General features: G+C 39.8%; 1 protein-coding gene across 8 annotated transcripts; it reads right to left on the bottom strand.

Annotated features, from left to right (window-relative positions):
• Window positions 1–530: 530 nt before the first annotated feature.
• Window positions 531–24,622, bottom strand: Bivm (basic, immunoglobulin-like variable motif containing). Of its 8 annotated transcripts, none has more exons than XM_027396808.2 (11): window positions 24,413–24,548; window positions 19,144–19,243; window positions 18,298–18,894; window positions 13,201–13,327; window positions 11,957–12,052; window positions 11,375–11,479; window positions 11,066–11,160; window positions 6,989–7,121; window positions 4,852–4,938; window positions 3,216–3,312; window positions 531–2,218 (listed from the first exon to the last, which is right to left on the bottom strand). In XM_027396808.2, exons 3-11 carry the CDS (start codon window positions 18,770–18,772, stop codon window positions 1,925–1,927), a joined length of 1,509 nt encoding a protein of 502 aa, XP_027252609.1. In that variant the 5' UTR covers window positions 18,773–18,894; window positions 19,144–19,243; window positions 24,413–24,548; the 3' UTR covers window positions 531–1,924. The 8 variants fall into 8 exon arrangements, with proteins under 8 accessions (XP_027252609.1, XP_027252610.1, XP_027252611.1 ...); XM_027396809.2 differs by lacking the exon at window positions 24,413–24,548 and adding an exon at window positions 23,516–23,653; XM_027396810.2 differs by lacking the exon at window positions 19,144–19,243 and having other exon boundaries at window positions 24,485–24,622.
• Window positions 24,623–24,781: the final 159 nt, after the last annotated feature.

The raw sequence follows: 24,781 nt of genomic DNA, 5'->3' as shown, positions 1-24,781 counted from the left end.
CAAACATTACAGTGCTTTAAATAACTTCCGAATTTGAAAGCTGAAGTTTTAGGTGATCATGTGTCAACCACTGTTTTTATAAAGCATATGATCAGTATACAGGAAACAAACTCTTCCTGTTGTCCCTACTGTCACTTGGTTTTAAAGGTTTACACTTTATTTTCCATTTTTATCCTTTCCTCTTGGTTCTTCAAACCCACTTGTTTTAAAATACTCAACCTAACTATTAAAAAAAAAAACAGCTTATATTGAAAACACACTTCACAAAAATTGCAACCACATTTTGTTCAAACTAATATACGAATTTTTCTGTTCCCTGTTATGAAGTTTTAGAGAACCAGAGCCCAGGTACTTGAGAAAGAGCAAGTATGGAGTAGAAGTCATCACCTTCCACATTGTTTCACTGATTATTAAAATTGCTAGATGTTTCTTACAACACTAATTACACGGAATTGACAAATTATCATACGCTTCATACAGATACAAGAATATGCCCTAGCAAAAACACAGATTCATTAACACTCACATGATTAAAAGTAGAAAACAAAACTTTATTTGATGAAAACATTTTCAAAGTTCCAGTATGAAGTAACAAAATCAATAACCTACAAATCTTTCAGTCCTTTACATTTCAAGCTAAATAATCTCTTCAGAAATATGACCATTTTGTAATATATATCCCTTTCTGTAGGCTAGACATGTATGAGTGGATAAATGGATATAAAATTCAAGAGAAAAAAATGAAAATTTTTAAAAATAAAAATCTGAAACCTCCCCTTGAGGTGTATTGCAATATGGTTACAACATACCCAGCACCTTGTGATCACCAAGTTACTGATTTGAGTCCTGGAATGAGCCTATTACATGAAAGAACAATATCCTAGAAGTCTATGAGTCACACATTGGCAGCAAGAAGAAAAAACGACAGAAACTAAAGAGGAGCTCAAGTATTGAATTCACATTTCTGAAATATTTAACACATCCTTCAAACAACTAATTGTTTGGCTGTTTCACAAAAGGAAACAGCTCAGAGTTGAGAATACAAGAGTGTTGGCCTCAGAGTGACCTAGACATTGTCAGTGTGTCTTCAGTGCTGTTGTTAACACATGACTCCATTAAGAGACCAAATATCAGCTCTCACTGCACATAGTACATGGATATAGAAACTCTGGATTCCAAGTGCTCTTTACTATAGCCCTAAAACATGGTTTATTCTAAACCTGAAGACACCGTTCAAGACCTACACTTCAAGTAACTATTTCACAGCCATGTGCCAGAACAAGAGAATCAGAATCAATGCCATAAGTCACCTGTCTACATCTGGAGAAAGGTCAGTTTCTTCAGTATTTTCTGTTTCTTTGTTGAGAATCCTGAGGCAGTAATTCAGGAAAGCAAAGAGGTGAGGTGAATACTGCTAGCATTGAAAGAATAACTAGACTGGCAAGATAATTTTAAATGAGCTTTAACATGAACAAAAGCTACAACTTAACACCCCCCATTTTTTAAGGACAGACAGTGCCTTGCAAATTGCTCTTAGGAATCAAAGTATCTGTAATAAATGACTAGGGATCAAGTTTCAAGAGACCACTTCATGCTTTAATAGTTCCAGTTTTGATGATATTAAATGCATTTGTATTTTTGTTTTGAAGCAGTTGTGGTTTTATAGGATTTTGTGAAACCCTTTGTCCAGATTGTTTATCTACCTTTAACTTTAAAAGGGCAGTAATCTGTGCTTACCGGCCTATATATTTGAAGCCATCCATTGTAACACTATGTAAGCTTATTTACTGGAGAACTACAGGTTATGCTTTGTACCAAATGATCTGTTCCTATTGATAGACTTAATAAAACCATCCTCTGCCTTAAAGCAGTCCTGTACATAACAGCTGTGTGGGTAACACCAGTGGTTCAGTTCCCAGCATTGTCAGTCATTGCCATTGTAATCACTGTAGCTGTGGTAGCCACTGTTCCTTCTCTCATGAATGCTAGACATCTTCTTCCATGCTGAGTCCTGGTGGAAACTAGCACTGAAGGACCTGCCCAGACGCCCATGCTGCTTCTTGGAGATATTGTCTTCACTCTCAGATTTGGCAATTCCCTGGGCATGTGTGGGAGGCTGTGATTCTTGTCTAATGGTTCCAAATGGAAAGTTCCAAAAGCCAAATCTTTGCCAACTGAGTCTCTGGAATGCTATGATGCAATGCAAATTTCCACCAACCTGAGAAGGACAAAAGAAAAAAAGATGAAGACAATAAAGAGGAAACACTCATAAATTTGTGGGGTCTTTATTGACTCCCTTGGGGTGATGGTGTTATTCTTTCACATGTCTGAAAACACTTTTCTATCCTGCATGCATCAGAACACACTAACATGCTCACCTTTCCTGACAGCTGTATTTACAATATAACAAAGTCCTTAGAGTACTCCTCTCCACAGCCTAGACTCAGCATAGGTCATAGCCTCATACACTTACCATACACTAAGATCATGCTTTACCCTTTCTATGTGTGTGCTCTCTCTCCTCTCTTCTCCTCTCCTCTCCTAAAAACTCACCCTATTCCCTCCCAGTGTGTGTGTGTGTGTGTGTGTGTGTGTGTGTGTGTGTGTGTGTGTTTGTATTCAAAGATTCTTGAGACACAATCTCTATAACTCAGGGTGGTGAGGAAATCATTATCCTCCTGTCTGAGATCTGAGATTACAAGCATGTGCCACCACACCCAGTTTCATTTATTCTTTTATCAACAGGTTTACAGCAAAAGGATGTCTACTATATCTATACTATATTTGCTTCTAAGAGCTTCTTTGTGCTGTCATGTTTGTACACATGGCTCTGCCTCAAGACCATAATTTACCCATATTGGGCCAAGACTGTCAAACTCAACCAAGGCAAATAAGTTTCAATTTATACCTGAAAATAAGTCATAAATTGAAAGTTAGTCTGCAAGAAATGCATATTCAACTAAAGCACTGAGCACAACAGGATTAACATCCTGAGCCACTTGGCTTCTACCATTACTGAAATACAGAGTGTCATTTCCTTATGAGCATCCTCCTTGGCCTGGAATTTACAGTTAGCCTGTGTCCTTAAATAAGTCTTACTCTTCTGACTAAGGCAGTTTGAACTTGGTTTCTGTTATTTACCACTTCAAGAATATTAATAAAATACTGCATTTTGGTCATTTGGGAAGTGGCTTCCAATGTAGTAGTGTTCTTACCTTCTTTGTTTTCCGGAACTGCAGCCCTCTTTCTAGATGTCGGATATCTAAGAATTCTGGATTTTGAGTGTTTAGGTCAGTGACAATATCTGCCCATCTACAGGAAGAAAAGGGACAGCTTTCTTTAGGCTCAAAGTACCATTGTATTAAAGCTTTTTCCAAGAGCAAGTTGCCACAATATATTAAATGGTAATTGATTATTCTTTTAGGTCAGCCTTGTCCGGTCTACTAGCCTTTAAAAAGCTTCCTTTTCTGTGACAGTTGTGGTTATCCAATTCCTGTCAATGTACTCAGTTTATAATTTGTTTCTGTTCTTACATACCAACATACCAGATAATATCTTGTAGGCTAAAGCAGTGGCATGCCACATTTTCTATTATAATCAAGTCAATTTGTTTTCTTACGGTGGGACATGGGGTGGGATTTTATATGTTGTGCAAGCTGGCCTTGAACCCCTTGGTTCACATGATCCTTTTGCCTCATTTAACAATGTGTCACTATGTGTCTAGCTAAATTTCTGAAAGAATTAAAAAACAACGTCTCTACTAATATACAAAATGGTCGTGGAGAAAAATCAAAGGAAGTTACACAAGGAATAGGTGATTTTGGTGGAGAAGTGAAAATCAAGGTCTAAACAGGAAAATCAGGGATTTTTTAAAAAAAAATATGACCAACAATAACTTGAAAATGAAAATTTTTAATCAATTTATAATATGGAGAACTATTAAAAGGACATGTGTGAGTTTATACTTTAAGATCTAAACTACTGAGGTTATGATTCTGTGGTGATACAGTTCTTGATGTTAGTTTGTAAGATTCCATGCCATTATGATGTCATTTCTCCCTAAAGTAAACCATGAATTCTAGGGATTCTATCAGTCTGTGTGTGTACAGGTGATAGAGAGGACGGGGGAGGGACCAGACAGGGAAGTGGGGAAGGTGTACAGGTGCATGGCGTGTACATGCCATAGTGGATGTGTAGACTTTGGAAGATGGCTGTCAGCAATTGGTTTTCTCCTTCCACCCTGTGGATTCCAGGGATCAAACTCAGATTATCAGGCCTGCGTGTAAGTACCTATTCCTGCCAAGCCACCTCACCAGTCCTAAAGATTTATTTTAATCAAATATACATCAGGATTTTTAGCAGAAATGATACAAATTCTAAATTTTTTAGAGAGTCTTTTTGTTGTTGATGCTGTTCAAGACAGGGTTTCTCTGTGTAGCTCTATCCTGGAACTCACTCTGTAGGCCAGGCTGGCCTTGAACTCACAGAGATATGGCTGCCTCTGCTAGGACTAAAGATGTGCAACATCATGCCTCACTTGGAAAAAAATATCTTAATATGTTACTTAAATGGAAAAGCAAGACAAAAAATGGATAGAATTTCATCTGCATAAAATTCCCAACGAGGCACATCTGTGATGATGGGAAGCCGAACCAACCGGCTATATGGCTAGAGAGAAATAGAGCATAGCAGAATTTTTTGTGGCAGGACTGCACTGGGACTGGCTAATGACCACACAGGTATGCGCATATATCTACATGCATCTACTTAAAACAATTTTTATCTGGGCTTTCAGTGAAGGAAATATTGTACAAATTAAAAAAGAAAAAAACAAAAGCTACTAAAACATACCTTTTACAGTGAATGGCAGGATGTTTTCTACTTGACTCTCCAATTAAAATCCAATATTCTACTTCCTGTGGTGAGAGAGGGCCCCTGCTAAACAGAAAATACATTCACAGTCAGCTTAATAAATAGCATTCACTTCCCAAAATATGCCATTCCAACTATGTATTGGTAAAACAAACAACAAAAACAAAACAAAACAAAAAAACCCAGAACACTAAAACTAAAGATGGCTTTTGTTCATGTATGAGCACCAGCATTTTGGTTTAGACCATTCAAGAAATCCTTGAATTAGATTTAAGCCTTAGTTATTTCCATATTCAAAATCGAGGGTTAAAATGTTTTAACGTATTACCCCCTGTTCCAGAGGGGAGAATATCCTAAGCAGCTTTCTTCAGCTATTTTTTTTTCAGAATGCATCCAAGTTTGTAGCAGCATCCTAAAGTGATGATGGCCTGGAGGTAGGGAATGATGATTTTAAACAATGTTTCAGTCCCACCCCTGGAAATTCTAATTAAAGTCCTAGAGATTTGCATAAGCACATATATTCCCTGGTGAAGAACTCCAACTGTTAACAGAACAAAGCAATAAAAGTCAAAGCCTGTTTTGTATTTGCTACCTGAAGGAAGGGAAAGGCAGAGGTCGGAATCATAAAAGAAGTGCAACAGTGCCTGAATGGACAGAGCATTTCAGGAGTTAACAAAAAGAGCAGTTTTACTCTTGCTCCTGTATACAAGCACTAGTCATCCAAGGACCTTTCAGTGGAACTTCATGGCCTCCAGAAAAAGGAAGGAAGAAGGAAGGAAGGAAGGAAGGAAGGAAGGAAGGAAGGAAGGAAGGAAGGAAGGAAGGAAGGAAGGAAAGAGGGAGGGAGGGAGGGAGGGTGGGAGGGAGGGAGGGAGGAAGGAAGAAAGAAAGGAAGGAAGGAAGGAAGGCAATAATAATAAAAAAAAAAAAACCCTCTTATCCTAATGGCCAAGCCCTGTTCTCCAATCAGACTCTGGGCCCTCACTGAAAAGGTAATTTCCACCCCATTTCTTCCTCCTCAGTCACCAATTGGCCCATGAAGCCAAGTATAAATTGACCAGAAAATAAGTGGGATGAGACAGTCATGCATGGCTTCCATTTTCAACTGTTCTTAGCCATAATCTCTGCTTTCAGGTCCCTCGTGAAGGATCTTGCAAAGAGAAAGAGTAACAATCAAACTCAGTGCCCTTGTTTAGAATAGATCTCCTACATTTCCTTCAAAGAGAAAGTTCGTGTGTGTGTGTGTGTGTGTGTGTGTGTGTGTGTGTGTGTGTGTGTGTATGTGTGTGTGTGTGTGTGGTCCTGAGCTTCCTTGCAATAAAAGAGAACAACCCAGACAAATCCCACGTTCTTCACTATGAGTACAGAGATGCTTTTTAATGTACTCAGTTGTGCACTCTTGTCACACAGCATGTAGGACACTGTGGATTGTTGTTTTTAACAAAATCTGATCATTCGATTTTTTCAATAAAGACTCAGGAGCCAGATGGTGGGGTCAAAGCCGGCTAGCTCAGAGAGGCAGCGAAAGCACCCAGCTGACCTTCCTCCTCAGCTGTTCTCTCTGAAGCCTCTCCTCTCTCCAAAATCGTGCCTCCAACAAATCTCCTCCAACTCAATGTCCCTCCCTTCTACTTCCTGTGTGTCTATCCATCCTCCTGACTCCTTAATACGCTCTATGGTTTGATTGCTCCACCTATTGACCTATGGAATGTTGTTTTTATTTAATCCTGTTTACAATAAGGAGAAAGCTCTTGGATTAAAGATGTGTGCTAGGGCTAAGCCACCCCACAGCTAAAAACAGGTTTCTCCAGTAAACAGGGAAATCTTGGGGTTCACAGTGTAATCAAATATCCTGCAACAGGAGCTAGCATGTGAATGCCCACTCACTTTTGCATAATAGTCATTAAAGTGGTACTTCAGATGGCTTTTTCTTACAGTGACTGAGCAACAGCTTCTAAGTGCACTCAGTCCTGCAAAACATATGCATATTGGGTATGAACAAAACACACTACCACGTTCCCAATTTCTAAGAGCCTAGAATCTGTTTAATTCCTGAAAGCACTTTGTACAACACATTTCCTAGTTAAGTGCTCTTATCAAGTATGGAACTGCTTACCTGAATGCCTTATTAGCTTTAACAGGGGTTGCTTCAAAGCCAATTGGACAAAAATAATGATTTTGGCAATGATAGATATAAGCCAATGACTCATCTTTCAATCCTCGGGTCAACTTTGACAAGGCGCCTGGAGCTACAAAGACAAAATCAGGCAAACTGAGGGCCATATAAGCAATGTCTATATTTTACACAGAGAACTAGTTAAGACACAATTTGGAACACACTGACATTATGAGTTTCAGGAAGGGAATGAGAAGCTATCAATATGGGTAAAAATATAAATGAATTTACTTTTAGTTTTAGATTAATTCATCAGCAAAACAAATGAAACATGTCCTTGCTTATGAGGTCTTTCTAAGAGCACATCAAGTTGTCTAAGAAATGCAATGAGTGTATAAGACCCAGTAACTGTACACAATCATGATCTCAACTTTTCTGGTTTTGGGCATCTGTCACTACAAGATTCTGAATCAGTATGCCTCAGAGAAGCACATCTGTCTATAAACTCCACAATATACAAACTAAGTCTACAAAAGATTTACAAAAGAAACCTGTAATTAGATTAAATTATAGATATACTAATGTCTAGATGAAGTGTAAACATCCCAACTTAAAATTTACTAATATATATGAATAAATACAAACTCTATGTAAAAACAAGCTACAATAATGGTGTACAAGGGCTGGAGAGATGGCTCAGAGGTTAAGAGCACCAACTGCTCTTCCAGAGGTCCTGAGTTCAATTCCCAGCAACCACAAGGTGGCTCACAACCATCTGTTATGAGATCTGGTGCCCTCTTCTGGTGTGCAGATAACCATGGAAGCAGAATGTTGTATATACAATAAATAAATTAAATTAAAATAAATAAATAAATAATGGTGTACAAGCATGTGCACACACAAATGCCCCCACACACACACCTGCCACACAAATAACACATACATTATCATTGTGTTGGCTAGTTTCTTGTCAACTTGACACAGTTATAGTCATCTGAGAGGAGGGAACTTTGACTTAGAAAATGCCTCCATAAATTTTGGCTATAGTCAAGCCTGCAGAGCTTATTTTTAAAATTAATGATTGATGTGGTAGGGGCCAGGCCATCATGGGTGGTGCTATCCCTGGGCTGGTGGTTCTGGGTTGTATTTAAAAGCGGTCTGAGCAAGCCGTGAGGAGCAGACTAGCAAGCAGCATTTCTCTAGGACTTTTATCTACATCAGCTCCTGCTTCCAGGTTTCTGCCCTTTTTGAGTTCCTGTCTTGGCTTCCCTCGATGGACTGACTGAGGATATACCAGCCAAATATCTCCCCAAGTTGCTCTGGTCATGGTTTTCTTCACAGCAACAGAAACCCTAACTAAGACAATTGTCTTTATGCAAAGGCATCAGTCAGCTTTGCAGTCAGGTTGAAGTTCCACGACAACTGTTTCTCCTGATCTGTTGCCCATCACTGTAATAGTTGTCAAGTGATTTCAAAAGTATTAGCCTAAGAAGCAAATTTTTATAAGCATTGAGTACTCAAAGCCATTAACTGAGGTTTCATTAACTTGCATTCCTGGAAGAAATTAAATTATTCATTAACTAGTAGCCCATTAAAGCTGGAAACCCTAAAAAGACCAAGCTGAAAGCCTAAATGGTATGTTCACAGCGATGGACTTTCTGGCCACTAAAATAGCTGCTGACCACCAAGAACTGCCAATCAGTATCGGCAGCAGCTCCTTGATTGCCCCACATGGGCAGGGAGGGGGGCTCTGCCTAAGTGCATGTTAACATTTCTGGCTCTACTCTGAAGTTACATCACAGCATTCCACATAGACTTTAACTTCCTGGCAGACCAGCACAGACAGGGGTCCCCTCTACTAAAACCCTTACTTCACAAAGATGAATAATAATCAGCCATGCTGTAAGTTTAAGTTGCATTTGCTCATATTTTAAAAACTGACACGCAGATTAGATGAAGAGTTTTAAAAATAAATTCAGTACAGTCTTTCATTTCATTTCCATAAACAAACATGATTGTACATAGTTTCCAGATGGTGAATTAAGGTAAAATGTATAACTTTATTCTTTGTATACTCAAACATTGTAAAATGTTTGTAAAAGATGTCTATAATCACCATGGTTTTAGAAAAGCATCTGAAATGTTTTTAAATTGTAAAAATGTGCAAAGAGAAGCTTTCTCGGATAACTGAAACTATTGTTTTTCAATGAGGCTGGAACTTGAAGCCTTTAGAAATAACAGGCAAACTCTCTACCACTGAGTACAGTGTAGGCTCTGATAATTTGCTCTGTTTTTTTGTTTTGTTTATGTTTTGAGACAGTCTCATTCTGTGTTCCAAGTACTAACCAGGCCAGACCGTGCTTAACTTCTGAGATCAAACAAAAGTGGGCTCATCCATGGACCACATCCACAGACAGGGTCTTACTTTGTAGTTCAGGCTAGCCTGAAACACAGCATGAAGCACCAGGCTTGCCTTGGATGCAGAGCAATCCTGCTGCCTCAGAGCCTCCTGAGTGCTGGGACTACAGGCATTGAGCCAATCTGCCTGCAGCCCAGAAATGTTCAATAAAAGAGCTTTTGCCAGCAGTGGTGGTACATGCCTTTAGTCCCAGCACTAAGGATGTTGAGGCAGGTAGGTTTCTGTGAGTTCGAGGCCAGCCAAATCTACAATATAAACCCCAGGACAGCCAGAGCTACACAGAGAAGCCCAGTTTCAAAAATAAATAAATAAATAAATAATTTTTAAAAAGGAAAAAAACAGAGGAGAGAAAAGAGCTTTTATTATAAATGCATACAAAACTTCATTAGTGCTGTGATAACTACTTTAATTGTCCAGATTATATTCAGGATTCCATGGGCAGAGGAGATGGATGAGAAAGTCTGCTCTCCTTGACACATCATTTTGTCTGCTGCAAGCACTCTTTACAATGTCCTAGTTTTCCAGAAGCCGTGAGGTGGGTTTTCTTCTATGGGATAATGTTTCTCATTATTAAATATAATATGTAGCATCTATACACATGATTTCTAATAAGAAGATGTTTTTCTATTTTTCCCAGGGTACATAACATTGTTCTGATGATTTCAAGATCAGGAAACTTATTCTTAAAGCAGAGCTGTTATAGCCAAAACAGGGCATGAGGGTATGCTGTACCATCTCCCTGTCCCACCAAGGCTCTTCCACAGAATCCTGAGGTCTCAGCTGAGCACAATTAGAAAATGACTGCATCTTGCCAGGTGGTGGGTAGTGGGTTCCCCCCTAAATGGTCTAATTCATCCAGTTCTTCATAACTTATTTGTACAATGATTGAATTTAAATGCTCTCGTCCAGTTTCCTGATGGACTAGAATATGTTAGGATGCCAGGCACTGGTCCCTCTGATTTCTTTTACTTCAGTTTAAATTTTCTTTAACATATTCCCAGTCTTTGATTTGTAGAGTGGAATAAACCTTTGATGTTGAAACTAAACTCTAATCCCTATCACAATGCCCCATTACAACAATCTTGAATAAAGTCTCCCATTTCAAAGAGGTTCAGAAAAGTTTCTTCTTTAACAGTACCTTACAGCTGTCTGCTCCACAAAATTCAAAGTTTATCATGACAACTGAAAAGTCAAAATCATTAAACAATGAAAACAACTCAACTATTTTATAATAAATAATCCTTAAGACCAACTTCATTAATATGTCTGTTAAAACCAAGACTGTTTTACAATAGTGTTGTCACTTCACAGTGTGTTACCCTGTAGTTTTGTGTTATCATTTGATGCCAGTCCAGCATCAAATGTCCTACAATGCTATTAGTATATTTTAAATGAACTGCAAATTCCATGATTTATCCTAGAAGTTTTACTATCAAGCACACAAATACATAACAATGTTAAACAATATAAGCAATGTGTCAAGAGCACATTATAACATGCCTTAAAGTTCTAAAGTGCCCTACAGATTACGATCATGATTATCTCCTTAGATAAAGAGGTGAAAACATCACCTAGGAAACAGTATACAATTTCTGATATATACTCAACCTGAAAGCTTGGACTCAGGGATGGGTGGGGGGATGTTCAGTTTCACCTACCTGTTTCTCCAGCTGTTTTGTTCTTCCCATGGGGCTTATATAAAACATAAGAGCATCCTTTTACATGGAAGTGGTCATTAATTTGTCTAAACCATCTGAAAATAAGAAGAAGATTTACTCATAGCAATAGTTTCATAACAAGGAAGGCCCACTGTTCTTACTGTACAGAAACCCAAGCACAGTCCACGCATGGCATATCTAAGGGAGCTTGGGACCCAGCACCAAAGTCTGTCTTTACTTTCCACACACACTGCAGCATTATAACTACACAGAATTAGAAATAAGTGTCCCTAAGGGGCAGCTCCATACCTCATGAGTGTTGTATTTCCAGTGAAAGGGCCAAACCTAATATCTTCAAATGGGGGTTGGAAGCCCAAAATATGTAAAGCATCTTCTTGGGTTATAGGTGGGAGACTACAAAAGAAACATTTCCTTTCATTTCACAGTTCCAGTCATACCAAATAAAATCTGACTCGGTGTTAATATAGAAGTTTAGCGTGAAAATAGTTTTAGCAATATTTTTCATTTTTATTTTATTGAAAAGAATGCATGCAAATATTTTAAGCTGAAAGCCTTACAACAATATGTACATTTTTTTCTCAGTTTGTGAAAAATCTACTCTCAAAGTCTTCCATTATTAAAAAAAATACCTTCAAATTATTTTTTCTTTTGCTTTTTGTTTGTTTGTTGCTCCTTTCGACAGGGTCAACCTATGTAGTCCTGGCTGCCCTAGAACTTACAATGTAGACCAGCGTGACCTCAAATTTACCAAGATCTGCCTGCCTCTGCTTCCCAAGTGCTGGGATTAAAGGTGCATGCCACCACATCCAGTTTCCTTCAAACTACTTTCAAAGATGGAGTTTGGTAACAGCAATAACCTGACATACTTACTTCCCAGCTCCCATTGTGCTGTATAGGAAATTCCAACAAGAAATTAATGAGGAGATACCACATGAAGTCTTGTATTGTGGCCGGCTTATGCAGTACCTGAGGAATCAAACAGTTTCTTCACTTCAGTGAATACAAAATATGAAGAACAGAAGTATATATCTTATGAGTGATTTAAAATGTGACCATAAGGCAAACTTTAATGCAGTGTAAAATTATTATTCATTTAAAATATTTCCTACTTATTAAACACAAAGAATACATGACAGTAAAAATCATCTATTTTATCAAGAAGAGCTACATTATGGCTAGCAAGCTACTAAAACACATCTTATTCAACCAAGAAAGGAATTATTGGTATATAAATTCTGATACCAACTACTCAAATTTCTATGTGAATGCCCAGTTGAGTTGGTACTTTGCAACTTATGAAATACTGCAGAAAGAAAGCAAATCACTGCCAGGTGGCAGTGGCGCATGCCTTTAATCCCAGCACTCAGGAGGCAGAGGCAGGCGGATCTCTGTGAGTTCCAGACCAGCCTGGTCTACAAGAGCTAGTTCCAGGACAGCCTTCAAAGCCACAGAGAAACCCTGTCTCGAAAAACTCAAAAACTCAAAAAAAAAAAAAAGTTCAGAGATTTTTCTACTCAGACTAAAGAACATTCCTTTATCACCCACCATGTCCACGAACCCCTGGGCAGGGAGCCTTGGAGCAAAATTGTCACTGAGGATTTAAAAGGAAAACACAAATCCCCCAGAGAGGGAGGCAGAGACAAAAAAGATAGAGATTCTAAATTGAGACTAAAAGGCTATGACCAGCAAGCACATATATGGTTAACTTTTAGAACATTCTAGAAAATGTTAATTTAGTCTGGAAGTTATACAAAAAAGAAATATTGCTAATTTTAATAGGTGTGGCAGTAAATATGGTATCAGTCACTTCTTTGAAACCTCAGCAAAGAACAACCAGGCAAACAACAACATCAAAATTTAAATATCATCCAAAGTAGCTTACCATTGGGAGGATTCACAAAATGAGACTGATGGCCAGGTGAGTCTAGGAAATACCGGCCCAGCTCAATTAGTCTACTTCCAAAATCTGAGATATACCTAAAGCATTTAGACACAATCTTAGAACTAAAGGTGTTCATAGTAAATATAATTTATTACCTTACACCCAGAAAACTTAATTAGATCAAATTAGATGTTTTTAAGAATAGAAAGTAAAAACTGACATGGCCATTTACCATCGTCTGAGGTCTAACACTTTCCGCTGCTTAACATCTTCAAGAGCAGAATACTGGGGACACTCCCTCTGATGCCGCCCTTTTTTATCTGAAGCTTTTTTCTTGGAAAGTTGTTTCTTTGCACTGCCTACAGCACAAAGGAATAAAACAGGAAAATGCTCAGATGAAATAAAGCACTACACCAGAAGGTACAACAGAATTAGGGAGGAACTGCTATGCATTCTGAAAATGGTATTTGCAATCATCCTGAAGTATTGCCTGTGCTTCCTACAATAGTACTCTTCCCTAGAAAGAAAGCAAGAAGAGAATTAAAAACAATCTGAACTGCCAGAAATGGTATTTTCTATCAAGAGCGTACCCAAGTCCAGAGCTAGTCTCTTAGAGCTGGTAAAATAACCAGGCCAAAAATCTTTAACCACATCTATTTCATGTTACCAACAGGAAAGAGTTAAACTTGGCCACTTTGCTGAAAAGGAATCCTTTGTATAAAACAAGAAAACTCACATTAACATATTTCTATTAAGGCACTGGATCACGCATGATGGCATTCTGTCTAATAATAACTCTAGGCCCCAGAGACCTCAAGATGAATTTATAGTGAAGAATATGTTACATTATTAAAATAAAATGCTGCACTAGGAACCAGAATGCAAAACATGGTCTCCTCTATGTGTGCCTCCCACACACACATACAAATGGACAAAAGAGGCAAAAGTGAGAGGGAGTGTTTACCTTGTTTAATTTTTATACATTTATATATTGCTGAACCATGTTGATATTTTATCCACTCAAAATAACATACATATTAAAATAATAATAATGTACCCAGCTGATTTTGTTAAAATGCTACCATTCCTTTCAGCTATACTCAGATACATTAATATCTCCCTGACATCATCTATTTTAAATGAAATAATCAAATCTCATATGAAAATTAATTGAGGCTAATATTTTATTTTTGTATTATCAAACACAGATTATGTGGACATAATACATGCTTACAGACTCATAGCAGAGACCTATTTCAGAACCATACACAATAACCATGTAGCTTCTATAACCAGCTGGGACTCAGGAAATACTGCCAACACAAGGGACATCTGTGAAGCATTATACAAGGAATACTATACAATCAAGACACAATTTTCCCTCCTGTTTAATTATCCTTTCTGTGTCAGAATATACAAAATGTTTCAGAGTTTAACAACCACTTGAAAACGTGAACTAAATCTCACTGGGCCAGATTCTCTCATTGGTTAAAATGAATCTCAGAGAGAAGACAGAGAAGACTTTCCTGGGGACTCCCTCCTCTGCCTCTTGACTTAAATCCCTTGGTAATTTTACCAAGTTTTGAGGCTAACAAAGCACTAAGTCTTCGACATCAGTGGGCCAAGACCGCTCTGTTATTCTTTCCTCACTGGGTTTTGTGAGTCTGTCCCTATGCTGCTTTTGGTGTTTGTCTTAATATGATTCTCCCAGGGGTAAATGTGTAAGAACATTGCAAGTAAGAGATCTCCATACTGCCACAAGAAGATTTGATTCCACAGCCAACATTCCACTGAACTTGAAGGAAGAAAGCAATGTCAAAGTAGAAGCTGGAATGTAATGACCTTTGTCCACTGCTCTGTACCATTACCCTATCCTCTCTTCCCAACCCTACCCACAAAACACTCACATAGCCCTCTCCCATTACACACATGCATTAACCACCTTGGTATTCAGAGAGAAATATGAGGAAAGAAAATAAAGGACAATCCAGAGCAGTGTATAGCAATACGCACCTGTAATCCCAGTACTAAAAAATATTAAAGTGGGAAGATTAAGAATAATGTGTGTGGGGGAGGGTGCTGGAGAGCTGGCTCAGCAGTTAAAATACTGGCTGCTCTTGCAGAGGACCTGGGTTCAGTCCCACGTTGTGGCTAACAACCATCTATAGCTCCAGTTTCAGGATCCACCATGCTATTCTGGCCTTGAGAGTATCAGGCACACACACAGGGCAGAGACATCATGTAGACAAAACACCCATACACATCAAATAAAAATAAAATAAATAAACTTAAATGAAAAGAATTACAGGCCAGACTGGAGTACAGAGCCGAACTGCCGTCACCAGAAAACAGAGAAGGGAGGGGAGAGCAAAGGAAAGAAAATACACCATTGTTTTTCCTTACAGAAACACAAGACAGAATTCTGAGTAATCACCACCAAATGAGGCAAGAAGGAACCTGAAAACAGGAAAGTTACCAAAGAGAGGCTCAAATTCTGTGTGTAAATGTGGCCTAAACCTTGTTCTAAGACCTGAACCACACATGCACAGAGCAGACCCCAAGCAAGACAGCCAGGGCTAATAGCCCAATCCAAGAACAGAATTGTCTTTAAAAGACAGATTGCAGCTTCAGTTCAATCAGAAAAAGAGAAGGGGGGAGGCAGACAGACAGACAGACAGACAGACAGACAGACAGACAGACAGACAGACAGACAGACACACACACCACACACACACACACACACACACACACAAAGAGAGGAAGAGGAGGGAGGAAGATGGGAGATTGCTTGCTTGCATGCTTGCTTGCTTGCTTGGTGATATACCAGAGTTGATACAACAGGGCATCCAGGACACAATCCAAAATAATACAGTGTATGAGAAAACTAAGAAATGAGTCACCCTCAAGGAAAAGATAGGGCCAACTCTGACTTAACCCAGATTTTAAAATCTGCAGATTTGGAAGACACCATGGCTCTAGAAGTAAGAAACAGAAACTGTACAGCAATGTAACTTGTACATCTAAAAAGGATGTGCCACACAAACATCAATCAAAAGAAATCTGGGACAACCATGCCAATATCAAAGTGGTCTTCATAACAAGACAGATCTGAAACACTCGCCATATTAGTAGTAAAAAAAAAACATTTTTTTTCACTGATGCAAGGTTTCGCCTTCTCACTATGTATCCTAGGCTATCTTCAATCTCATAATCCTTCTGCTTCAACCTCCAGAGTGTGTGAATTACTGACAAGTGCCAGCATGCCTGGTTAAAGGGGGTCAATTCTTAAAGAAAGCATAAAGAATGCACATGTGAGTTTTCCTAGTAGCAGAGCTTCAAATTGCACTTTTAAAATCTCAGCAATGGACAGTAGAGAGCACCAAGACGCTGTCTTCTACCTAGGCAACAGCTGCAATGGCAGGTGCTATTCTGGAACTCTGGAGACTTCTGGAAGGTTGACACATTTTAAAGAAAGGACTGGAAAGAAGCAACACTTTATTTTGGTCAGTTTCAATGCACAGCAAGGAAACTAATACTCATTCCCTAGATCAGGGACTGGCAAATATAAGTGCTGTTAGATCACCTAGAGGGTCAGGTTGGGTAAAACGGATCAGTAATGAAGAATGAGTCATCACTAAAGATACTAAAATAAGAGCATACCTTCAGGCCCCCAAATGGGACAACAAAATTATCAATACAGAAATTCCATAATTATAGTTAGAAATTTTTATATCCTACTACAAACTCACAGAAAACAGAAGAAAGCACTCCTCGGCTTGTTTTAAGGGACCTGCATAGTACTATAAACCCTAAAGTAAAATATTTTTAAAAAAGGACAAATTGCACATAAATACTGGCAGTAACAAAGCATGTCAATTACCCGAGGATTACAGATTTACACAACAATCTCTGGAACAACTGATTTTGAAATGCACAAACATAGAGAATTTATAAAAACCATCAGAGTGACTAGAAGCAAAATAAAATCCTAGCTCTATCTGGCTGTGCAACTTTGGGCAGGAGATTTATCCTGTCTGAGACTCAATTTCTTCATCTATAAAATAAGAACAGTGACACCTACTTCATGCACTCTCAGAATTACTGTTAACTCAAAGAAAGTTAAAAAGCATCAGTATCTGAAAAGCACTCCAGTGCAAGGGTGAGGACTGTACACTGCACCCTGAGTGATGCCATCCTCCTAAATTGTGAGCGCCCAGCCTATTCTGTGTAGATAGAGCACTTTCTGGGTGCTCAGATTTTGCTGTTGTTATTTTTTAAAGCAGATCCTAAAAGAAGATATTGGTTTTTATTCCCGGTGATTAAGAATTCATGTTCATATTTCAGTAATAGTAATGAATATGTATTTCCATATCTATATATAACCATTCTTATTTCTACCTCTGTATTATATTCAATATATAACTACATAATCATATACAAAATATATAAATAGACACTAAATCTTAGATACAGAATATTTGATTATATATTTAATTCTTAGGCAGTTCTGCTAAAATTTTGGTATGACAAAGAATTCTGTATTTATAGATTCACTGTTATCTAAAATTTAAAAGCAATTTAAATGCTTTAAGACCCTGTTCATATTATCAACCAATTTAAGACAAGCATTTCTAAGTTTGGCTTAACAAAAATGCATCAATCGCAGGTCTGACTAAAGAATGAACTTCCTTGCCATCTGGAAGTTTTAGAGCTATCACTGAAAAGGAGAGAAGGAGATGTCAGAATCTTCTAACATTTCTTCTAACTTCCTCTTTTAACATTTGGAACAAGTAGCAAATGGAAAGAAGTGTGAACAGGTCCTTAGAAACATACATGCACACATGTGAGAAATAAAATGGACTTTACAACACAGTAGCTACAAAAAAAAAAATCAAGACTTTGATCAAAGCAGATATTCTTTTTACATTCAAAAATGTTCAAAATAAAATGTCTTAGTATCTCCTACATTAGGAAATATATGACCATGTCCCTGCAAAACTACAAAATAACAGTATTAACATAGCCATGTCATTAGCCTTTTCTAAGCTACTCTGTACTTATCTTTAATACTTACATTTTATTCTTTGTTTGTTTTCAAAGCTCCCAAAATACGCACATACTGTTGGAAGTTTCCATGGGCAATACATCCAGGGACTAACTATGCCCAAGGTTACTTAAAAAAACAATCAAACAAACAAAAAAATTGCAATGACAGACATGGTAGTAATGCTCCATGTTGAGCAACAGAAAATATTCATTGTAAGATTTAGCAATACTTGGCATTGTTTTCTGGTTGTTTTTACTTGTGAACTTCACAGCTCCTTCTTACCTGATTTGTGTTTCAAATTTGTGGTCACCGCATCAAATTCAGATTTATCAATTTCCCATGCGAGAGGTAGTTTTCCCAGGCTGGTGGATAAGTTCTCCAAGCTATTTTCTTCATTATAGATTATTTCTGATGCACTAGTTGGAATACCAATGTATGCTGAACTACTTTCAGCAGAAAGCAAGGTATTGTCAGGGAGGCAAGAAGAGCGGGCTGGGTTGGGAGTTTTGTAGACTGAGGTTGCCTGGTTGAGGAAGGCATAATCAGAACAGATGGCATAAATCTTTTCCCGTGTATGAGTCACTGGACAACTCGAAGGATAATGACCATCTCCTCTGGGGCCCACAGGTGCTCCTGAGGCACTTGTGCAAAAAGATTGTACAGCACCGTGTAGATCCTCTTCTGGGGACTTGTTCTTGGATTTGTGCTCACCATGTCCAGAATCGGTGGATCTTCCAGCTTCTGCAACGTTAGGCATCGAAAGCAATTGCAGACGTCCCTGTTCCTAAGAAGAAGCTGCAACCTCTCTCTCTTTTGAAAAACAACTTTGGCAAATTTTCACAGCATCCTATAAAAGCTTGAGAGTTGACAAATGGGATCCTAAGAAAAGACAGAGGAGAAAGATGAATGCTGATAATCTTCATAATGAGTATGTTTCACATACCTACACTCAATGCATATTGATTTTATGACATTAGGTTGAGTTACAATGACTAACCCTGTCTGATATTAGCACTTAGCCTAGAGGGATGGATAATACAACTTAGTTGGTTAAGTGCTTGCCATGGAAATATGAGGACCTGAATTGGATCTCCAGCACCCACATTAAAAGTAAAAAGCTGTGTATACCATAATGCCAGCTCTGGATAAGAAGAGGCGGGAGCATTCCTCAGGGCTTGCTGGCTAACAGTCTAACCAAGTCAGTGAGGTTCTTGTACAGTGAGGGACCCTGTTTTAAAACAGTAAGATTGAGTAATGTGGAACACACCCAAGGTTGACCTCTGACCTCCACACACGTACTGTGCACCTATACACACACAACAATGAGCTTAAAACAAAATGTGAGAAGAAAATACAAATAATTCAGTTAAAAGGGGGGAAAGTCACATCTGTAAAGACATTACAGAGATGAACAATGAGATCATGAAAAGAAGCTCATTCTCAGTAGTTGCTATGGAAACACAAATCAAAGCCACAATGGTTTACCAACTCATACCCACCAAATGGCTATATAAAAAGACACAGGCAACAGTGAATGTTGGGAAGTGTGTGGAAAATCAGATCCTTCATAGGCCGCTATTAAAGATATAAAATGGTCTGGTGGGCTTACCGAACAATTTTTCATACAGTTCAACACTTACTATGTAGTCTGGAAATTTCATATATATATATATATATATATATATATATATATATATATGGTTCATTAAACCATGAACCCTAAAGGGCAGCATTACTCAAAATGTCGAGAAGTGAAAACAACCCAAAGCCTCATACTGAACTAATAGATAAAGGTGGCACATCCATCCAGTGAAACACTACTTTGCAATAAGAACTATTGATCCTGATAGAAGATGAACAGACTTTGGAATATGCTAATCAAAAAGCCAGTCACAAATGAACTGATCTCTTAAGAGTCCAATCTTACACAAAACCTCCAGGAGAGGCATGTCTACAAAGAGAGTACACCTTAGCAGTTGCCTTGGGATGGAGGGTTCAGCATGATGACTCTTTCCTTTGAAATAATGAAAATATTCCATAATTAACACTGGAACATAGCAGAGGTCCAGCTTGGGGAATATTCTAAAATGCCACTGAAGTGAACATTGTAATGAGTGAATTGTGTGGTATCTGAAGTAAGTCTAAACAATACTGCCTAAAACAGTACACTGACAAGATGGTAAAAAATGTATTATAGGGATAAACATACAGGATGATAATGGTCATATTCAACAAATGAAGTTTACAATTTAAAGTTACTGTCACTAACTTCTGATCATTCTCGGGGAAAACTGGGCTTCAAGTCTAAACAGATTCCTCTGAGGAAGAAAATAGTAAAGTTCAAATAGCCACTGAGGGCATTCAAAGAAGCTATAGCCTTACAGAGAAACAAGTCCCTAGTGAGGTATAACACCAAAGGAAATCAAAGGCAGATGCCAGGAGAGCAAGACAGGACTTTCCAAGCTCCAGTGACCAAGCAGTGCAAGAGAGATTAAGCCCACCTGTGCGGGTAATTTGGGCCTTTTACTATTGATAGATCTTCTCATTTGCTTACTTTGAATGCTAGAAATGAAAAGAACCCCAGGTTATGATTTGCTTAATAGCCATCACACAAGTATTGAATGGTACAAGCCTGGCTGAGTCTCTAGTAAACAGATGTGATGATGAACAGGAGACCCTCCAGCATCTCCTAAATGAAAGGAGTAAAGGCCAAGTACACCATTAATGGAATTTTAGGAAATACACTCGTATGAAGGGGACTCCATCTATACCAAGTGAGCTTCCCTTTTTATAAGACATGCCCTCGCCTCACAACTTCACGTAGGCTTTTTCCTCACCTGCAGTTAACAGTGGCTCACAGGACAGAGTACATTATCATCTAAGGAGGCACCTGCAGTGCTTTCACTTTTTTCTAAGATTTATTTATTTATTATGTATACAGTATTCTGCCTGTATGTACGCCTCATGTCAGAAGAGGGCACCAGACCTCATTATAGATGGTTGTGAGCCACCATGTGATTGCCGAGAATTGAACTCAGGACCTCTGGAAGAGCAGCCTCTGAGTCATCTCTCCAACCCCTAGAATACTTTTTAGTAAAGAAGTCTTAGTGTGTCTACAGATGTGTCTGAGCTTTTTCCTTTTTCCTCTCTCTGTGGTGTGATGGTAATCGTGGAGAAAGATGCAAAGGGAAGCAGAAAAAATGAGGTTTGCAAACCACACTGGTCTTTTCTGAGGATTGCATTTCTACAATGCTTGATTTCCAACTTCCTATCTGTGATCCTCACGTCCTTCTTTAAAAGCTGTGTGGTGGAGAGTCATGTACATGCCTGTGGTTGGGTGAGAAAGAATAACAGACAACAGATGATCAGCTGCGGCAGTGGACAAAGGTTATTGAGTCAGTGCATCACACGCACCCCAGGCACTGCCCTTTGAAAATCACAACCTCACACTCAATTCCACCTTGCCATCACTTCCTTCCTCTAAGATTTTGACTACGGGACCAGCAATATGTACCACAGTTTGGCGATTTTATGCTCTGTGGAACATACAGAAAGAGGGGAAAAGTGTAGGCAAAATTGAATGTGGTGGCCTATTTCTGTAATCCCAGGACTCAAGAGGCAGAAACATGAGGGCTGCTTCAAGATGGAGTCAAGACTAAATTGCGCAGCTAGTTCTAAGCCAGCCAGCAGTCCACACTGGGCAAAACCCTAGATCAAATAACCAAAGCTAAATAAATAAAATAGGCCAGGGAAACAGCTTCACTTAAGAAAAATATGACTGAACTTGCTAGAAGATGAAGGTGATTAAGAGTACAGCACTTGATTAATAAAACATGCGACCATCTGTTTTTAAAGCAATGGTCACTGAACAAGAATAACCTCTTTGGGCTCATTTTATCTTTTAAAAAAACGTGTCATCTAACTGAAGATATATTTTACATAAATTGTTCCTGAAAATGAAAGGTATCAATATTTCCTCATTTGAACCACTGTTTTTATGTGAATATCTCTGAAAATATGTGCATATAGGTTTGGTGACACAAGTAAAATATATTGCAGAAAAAATTATGAAGTATCAGAAGAGATTTCACAGAAAATAAAAACAAATGACCCAGAAGCCACGCTAGTGTTTTTCTTCTCTCCACACCATGACTACTCCACATCTTCACCCCTCAGCAGTTAAACTCAGAGGGGCTTCTGCGATGGTATCCTCGGACTTCATTAAGAGCCCAGTTTCTTAAAATGAAGGATGCACAATTACTGGAAACAAAACCATTACAGACATAGATTATTCTAGTAAGCTGCAATCGTAGTCTTAGAGAAAACTGAGGTATGAAGGGCTAATTAATTGCCCACCACTTAGCCTGCAGCTGCCTGGAATTTGTATCTCCTTCCATCTCTACGTTTATAACTCCATGCCACGCATCCTTTGAGCTATCCTTTCTACTCTGATCCCTACACAGACAGCAGACAGTAAAGTCCGGGACACGTGTGCTCATAGAGCTTCCATGCCTAAAGCCTTCAGCTCTTGGAGCAAAAGGCTTTAACACCTTAGATAGATAGTCTGAAATCTATCTCTTTATAGCCACCTTACATTCTCTGTCCTTCCACAGTACTTTTTGGTTTTCTGAATGCTGTCTTCTAGCCCCCACCCCCTTACTAAGTCATTCTCCCCCATCTTTTAAAGGTATACCCAAAAGTCACTTTCTGGAGAAGCTTTCTTTGATGTTCTAACTAGGCCAGGTTTCCTGTTCGTACTGGGGAACCTTTCTTCCCAGAATGTGATTTTACTGGTGTGTGTGTGTGTGTGTGTGTGTGTGTGTGTGTGTGTGTGTGTGTCTGTGTGTCTGTGTGTGTGTGTACACAAATGGCTGCCTCCTGAAAGTCTGGTTATCCTGACAATTGTATCCCAGGGCCTAACCTTTGTAGAAGCTAGGACCAACAAATAATTTTTGGGTGTCTACAATGCACCAGGCATTATTGTAATTGTTTCCCCTCATTTCTATTAGCATATTAAGATTTGGTAATGATAACAATTGCAGGAATATAGTTCGATTCCGCAGTTTATTCACAGTATCTCCTAAGCAGTATGAATACCCCCAAGCTTTCAGAACAGCGCTAGAGAAATGACTTGTGAAAGTCATTGAAATAAACAGTTCTGCCAAATAAACATTCCGATTTCAAAGTCAATATTCATCGCCTGAGTTATATTCTTTTAAAGTTATGTGCTCTTAGTGTCCACATGACTAAGTATCACGTTCAGTAGAGAAGTGGACATCTTATAAAATCTCAATAAAGCTTTCCACATGTCGCAAAATAATATAATCAACGTTCTGTGTAGAAAACAACGGAGAGGGACAACAGAAGTGTTTTTGCTGAGGACTGTTGAGAAACGCTAAGATACCAGCCTGGTCCCCCTTCTCCATCAGCGTCCTGCGCACAATTTCCTGTCCCCTAGCCTTGACCATCAATCAGACCAGATCCGCTCCAAGCGGCCTACCTGCGGGTATCGGATTCCTACAGCGCGCAGTGCCCTCTTGGAGCCCAGGCCCTGGGAAGCCAGGAGACTTCCCACCGCCCCCTCTGTGAGGGCCCGAGGCCACCTGAAGGTGACAGCGGTGCGGGCGGAGCAGACCCAGGACCGCCGGGGCGTCGGGAGTACGACTGCAGCAGCGGGGCTGTGCCGGGTTCCCACTCCCCGCCCACGGTGACCAACCCAGAGCCCGGAGTCCCCAGTCGCCACTGGCCGAGGCTAGTTAAAGCCTCGGAGGCTCCTCCGGGCCTGCTCCCTCACTCCCAGCCGGAAGACAAGGTTCGCCAGGAGGGGGAGCGCGCGCAGGCCCATGGGGTGTCGCTTCCAACCTGTGGGGGACTTGAGGAGCGGGTAGCAAGTGGGCAGTGACAACCCGGGAAATGGGAGGGGAGGCGGCGATAGATGAGCTGATATCATCAATAATGACAATGGCGGGGAAAAAAAAAAATCCCCACGCCTTGGCTCACAACCAGGCCGGCTTTAGCTCACCGAGCCACGGGGCGTCTCAGTTTTCCACGCCCCCTGGCTGGTGGAGTGAGGGACCGAGCCGGCGACTTCTCTTGACCTGCCCGGCCCAGATGCGAGTGTGCAAGGGGAGAGGATGGCCACTGCAGGTCGGTGCCCGAGAGCCTTTAGCGCAGCGTGGACACGCGCTCCTGGAGAGCGTAAGCCGGTACCCAGGGATGCACCCCAAAGACGAGCTCTGTTCCGGTGATTTCTATCCCTTGGACCTGTCCCTCCCTAGAGACCACGCTCGACCCAGACCCTTCCAGAGAGGACCGACAACGAGACAATGGCGGCGCCGCGGAGAGGCGGAGCGCACGGCTGACCAGTCCCTGGGCCCGGCCCACCACCGGGTAATACCTCCGTTCTCGTTGGGTCGTGGAACTCCGGTGCTGGAAGGCAACAGCAGATCTGCATCCTCGCGCCTCTTACCCTAGGCCCGGAGTCTTTCGTCCCATTCCAGCGCACAGGGGCAGCGCCAGGACCATGGAGCCGGATGGATGGGTATCATTGACAATACCTGCCTTCCTTTCATCGTTTAGTATATACCTGCCATTTGCAGGTGCGGTGGATACCGAGGACAAAATTTTTGTTGGGAAATCTTAGTTCTGACTCCAGACATGCCAGTCCCCTGTTGTGCAACTGTAGTATTTAAGGGTTCCCCGAAAGCGGTGATCCAAAATTTTTCAAAGGAGTGAAAAAAGTAGGGGGGGAGATGGATCCCCTCCT

This window comes from Cricetulus griseus, chromosome 2, assembly GCF_003668045.3.
Source record: "Cricetulus griseus strain 17A/GY chromosome 2, alternate assembly CriGri-PICRH-1.0, whole genome shotgun sequence".
NCBI classification, from domain to species: domain Eukaryota; kingdom Metazoa; phylum Chordata; class Mammalia; order Rodentia; family Cricetidae; genus Cricetulus; species Cricetulus griseus.
This window is presented reverse-complemented; position numbering and strand designations above follow the sequence as displayed.

Coding starts and splice junctions, on each gene's coding strand:
- Bivm (XM_027396810.2), bottom strand. CDS start 18,772: ATGCCTAACGTTGCAGAAGCTGGAAGATCCACCGATTCTGGACATGGT. Junction 11,161..11,374: donor GGAAATACAACACTCATGAG/GTATGGAGCTGC, acceptor TCTTATTTTCAG/ATGGTTTAGACAAATTAATG. Junction 3,313..4,851: donor CCTGCCATTCACTGTAAAAG/GTATGTTTTAGT, acceptor TTCTTCCTGTAG/ATGGGCAGATATTGTCACTG.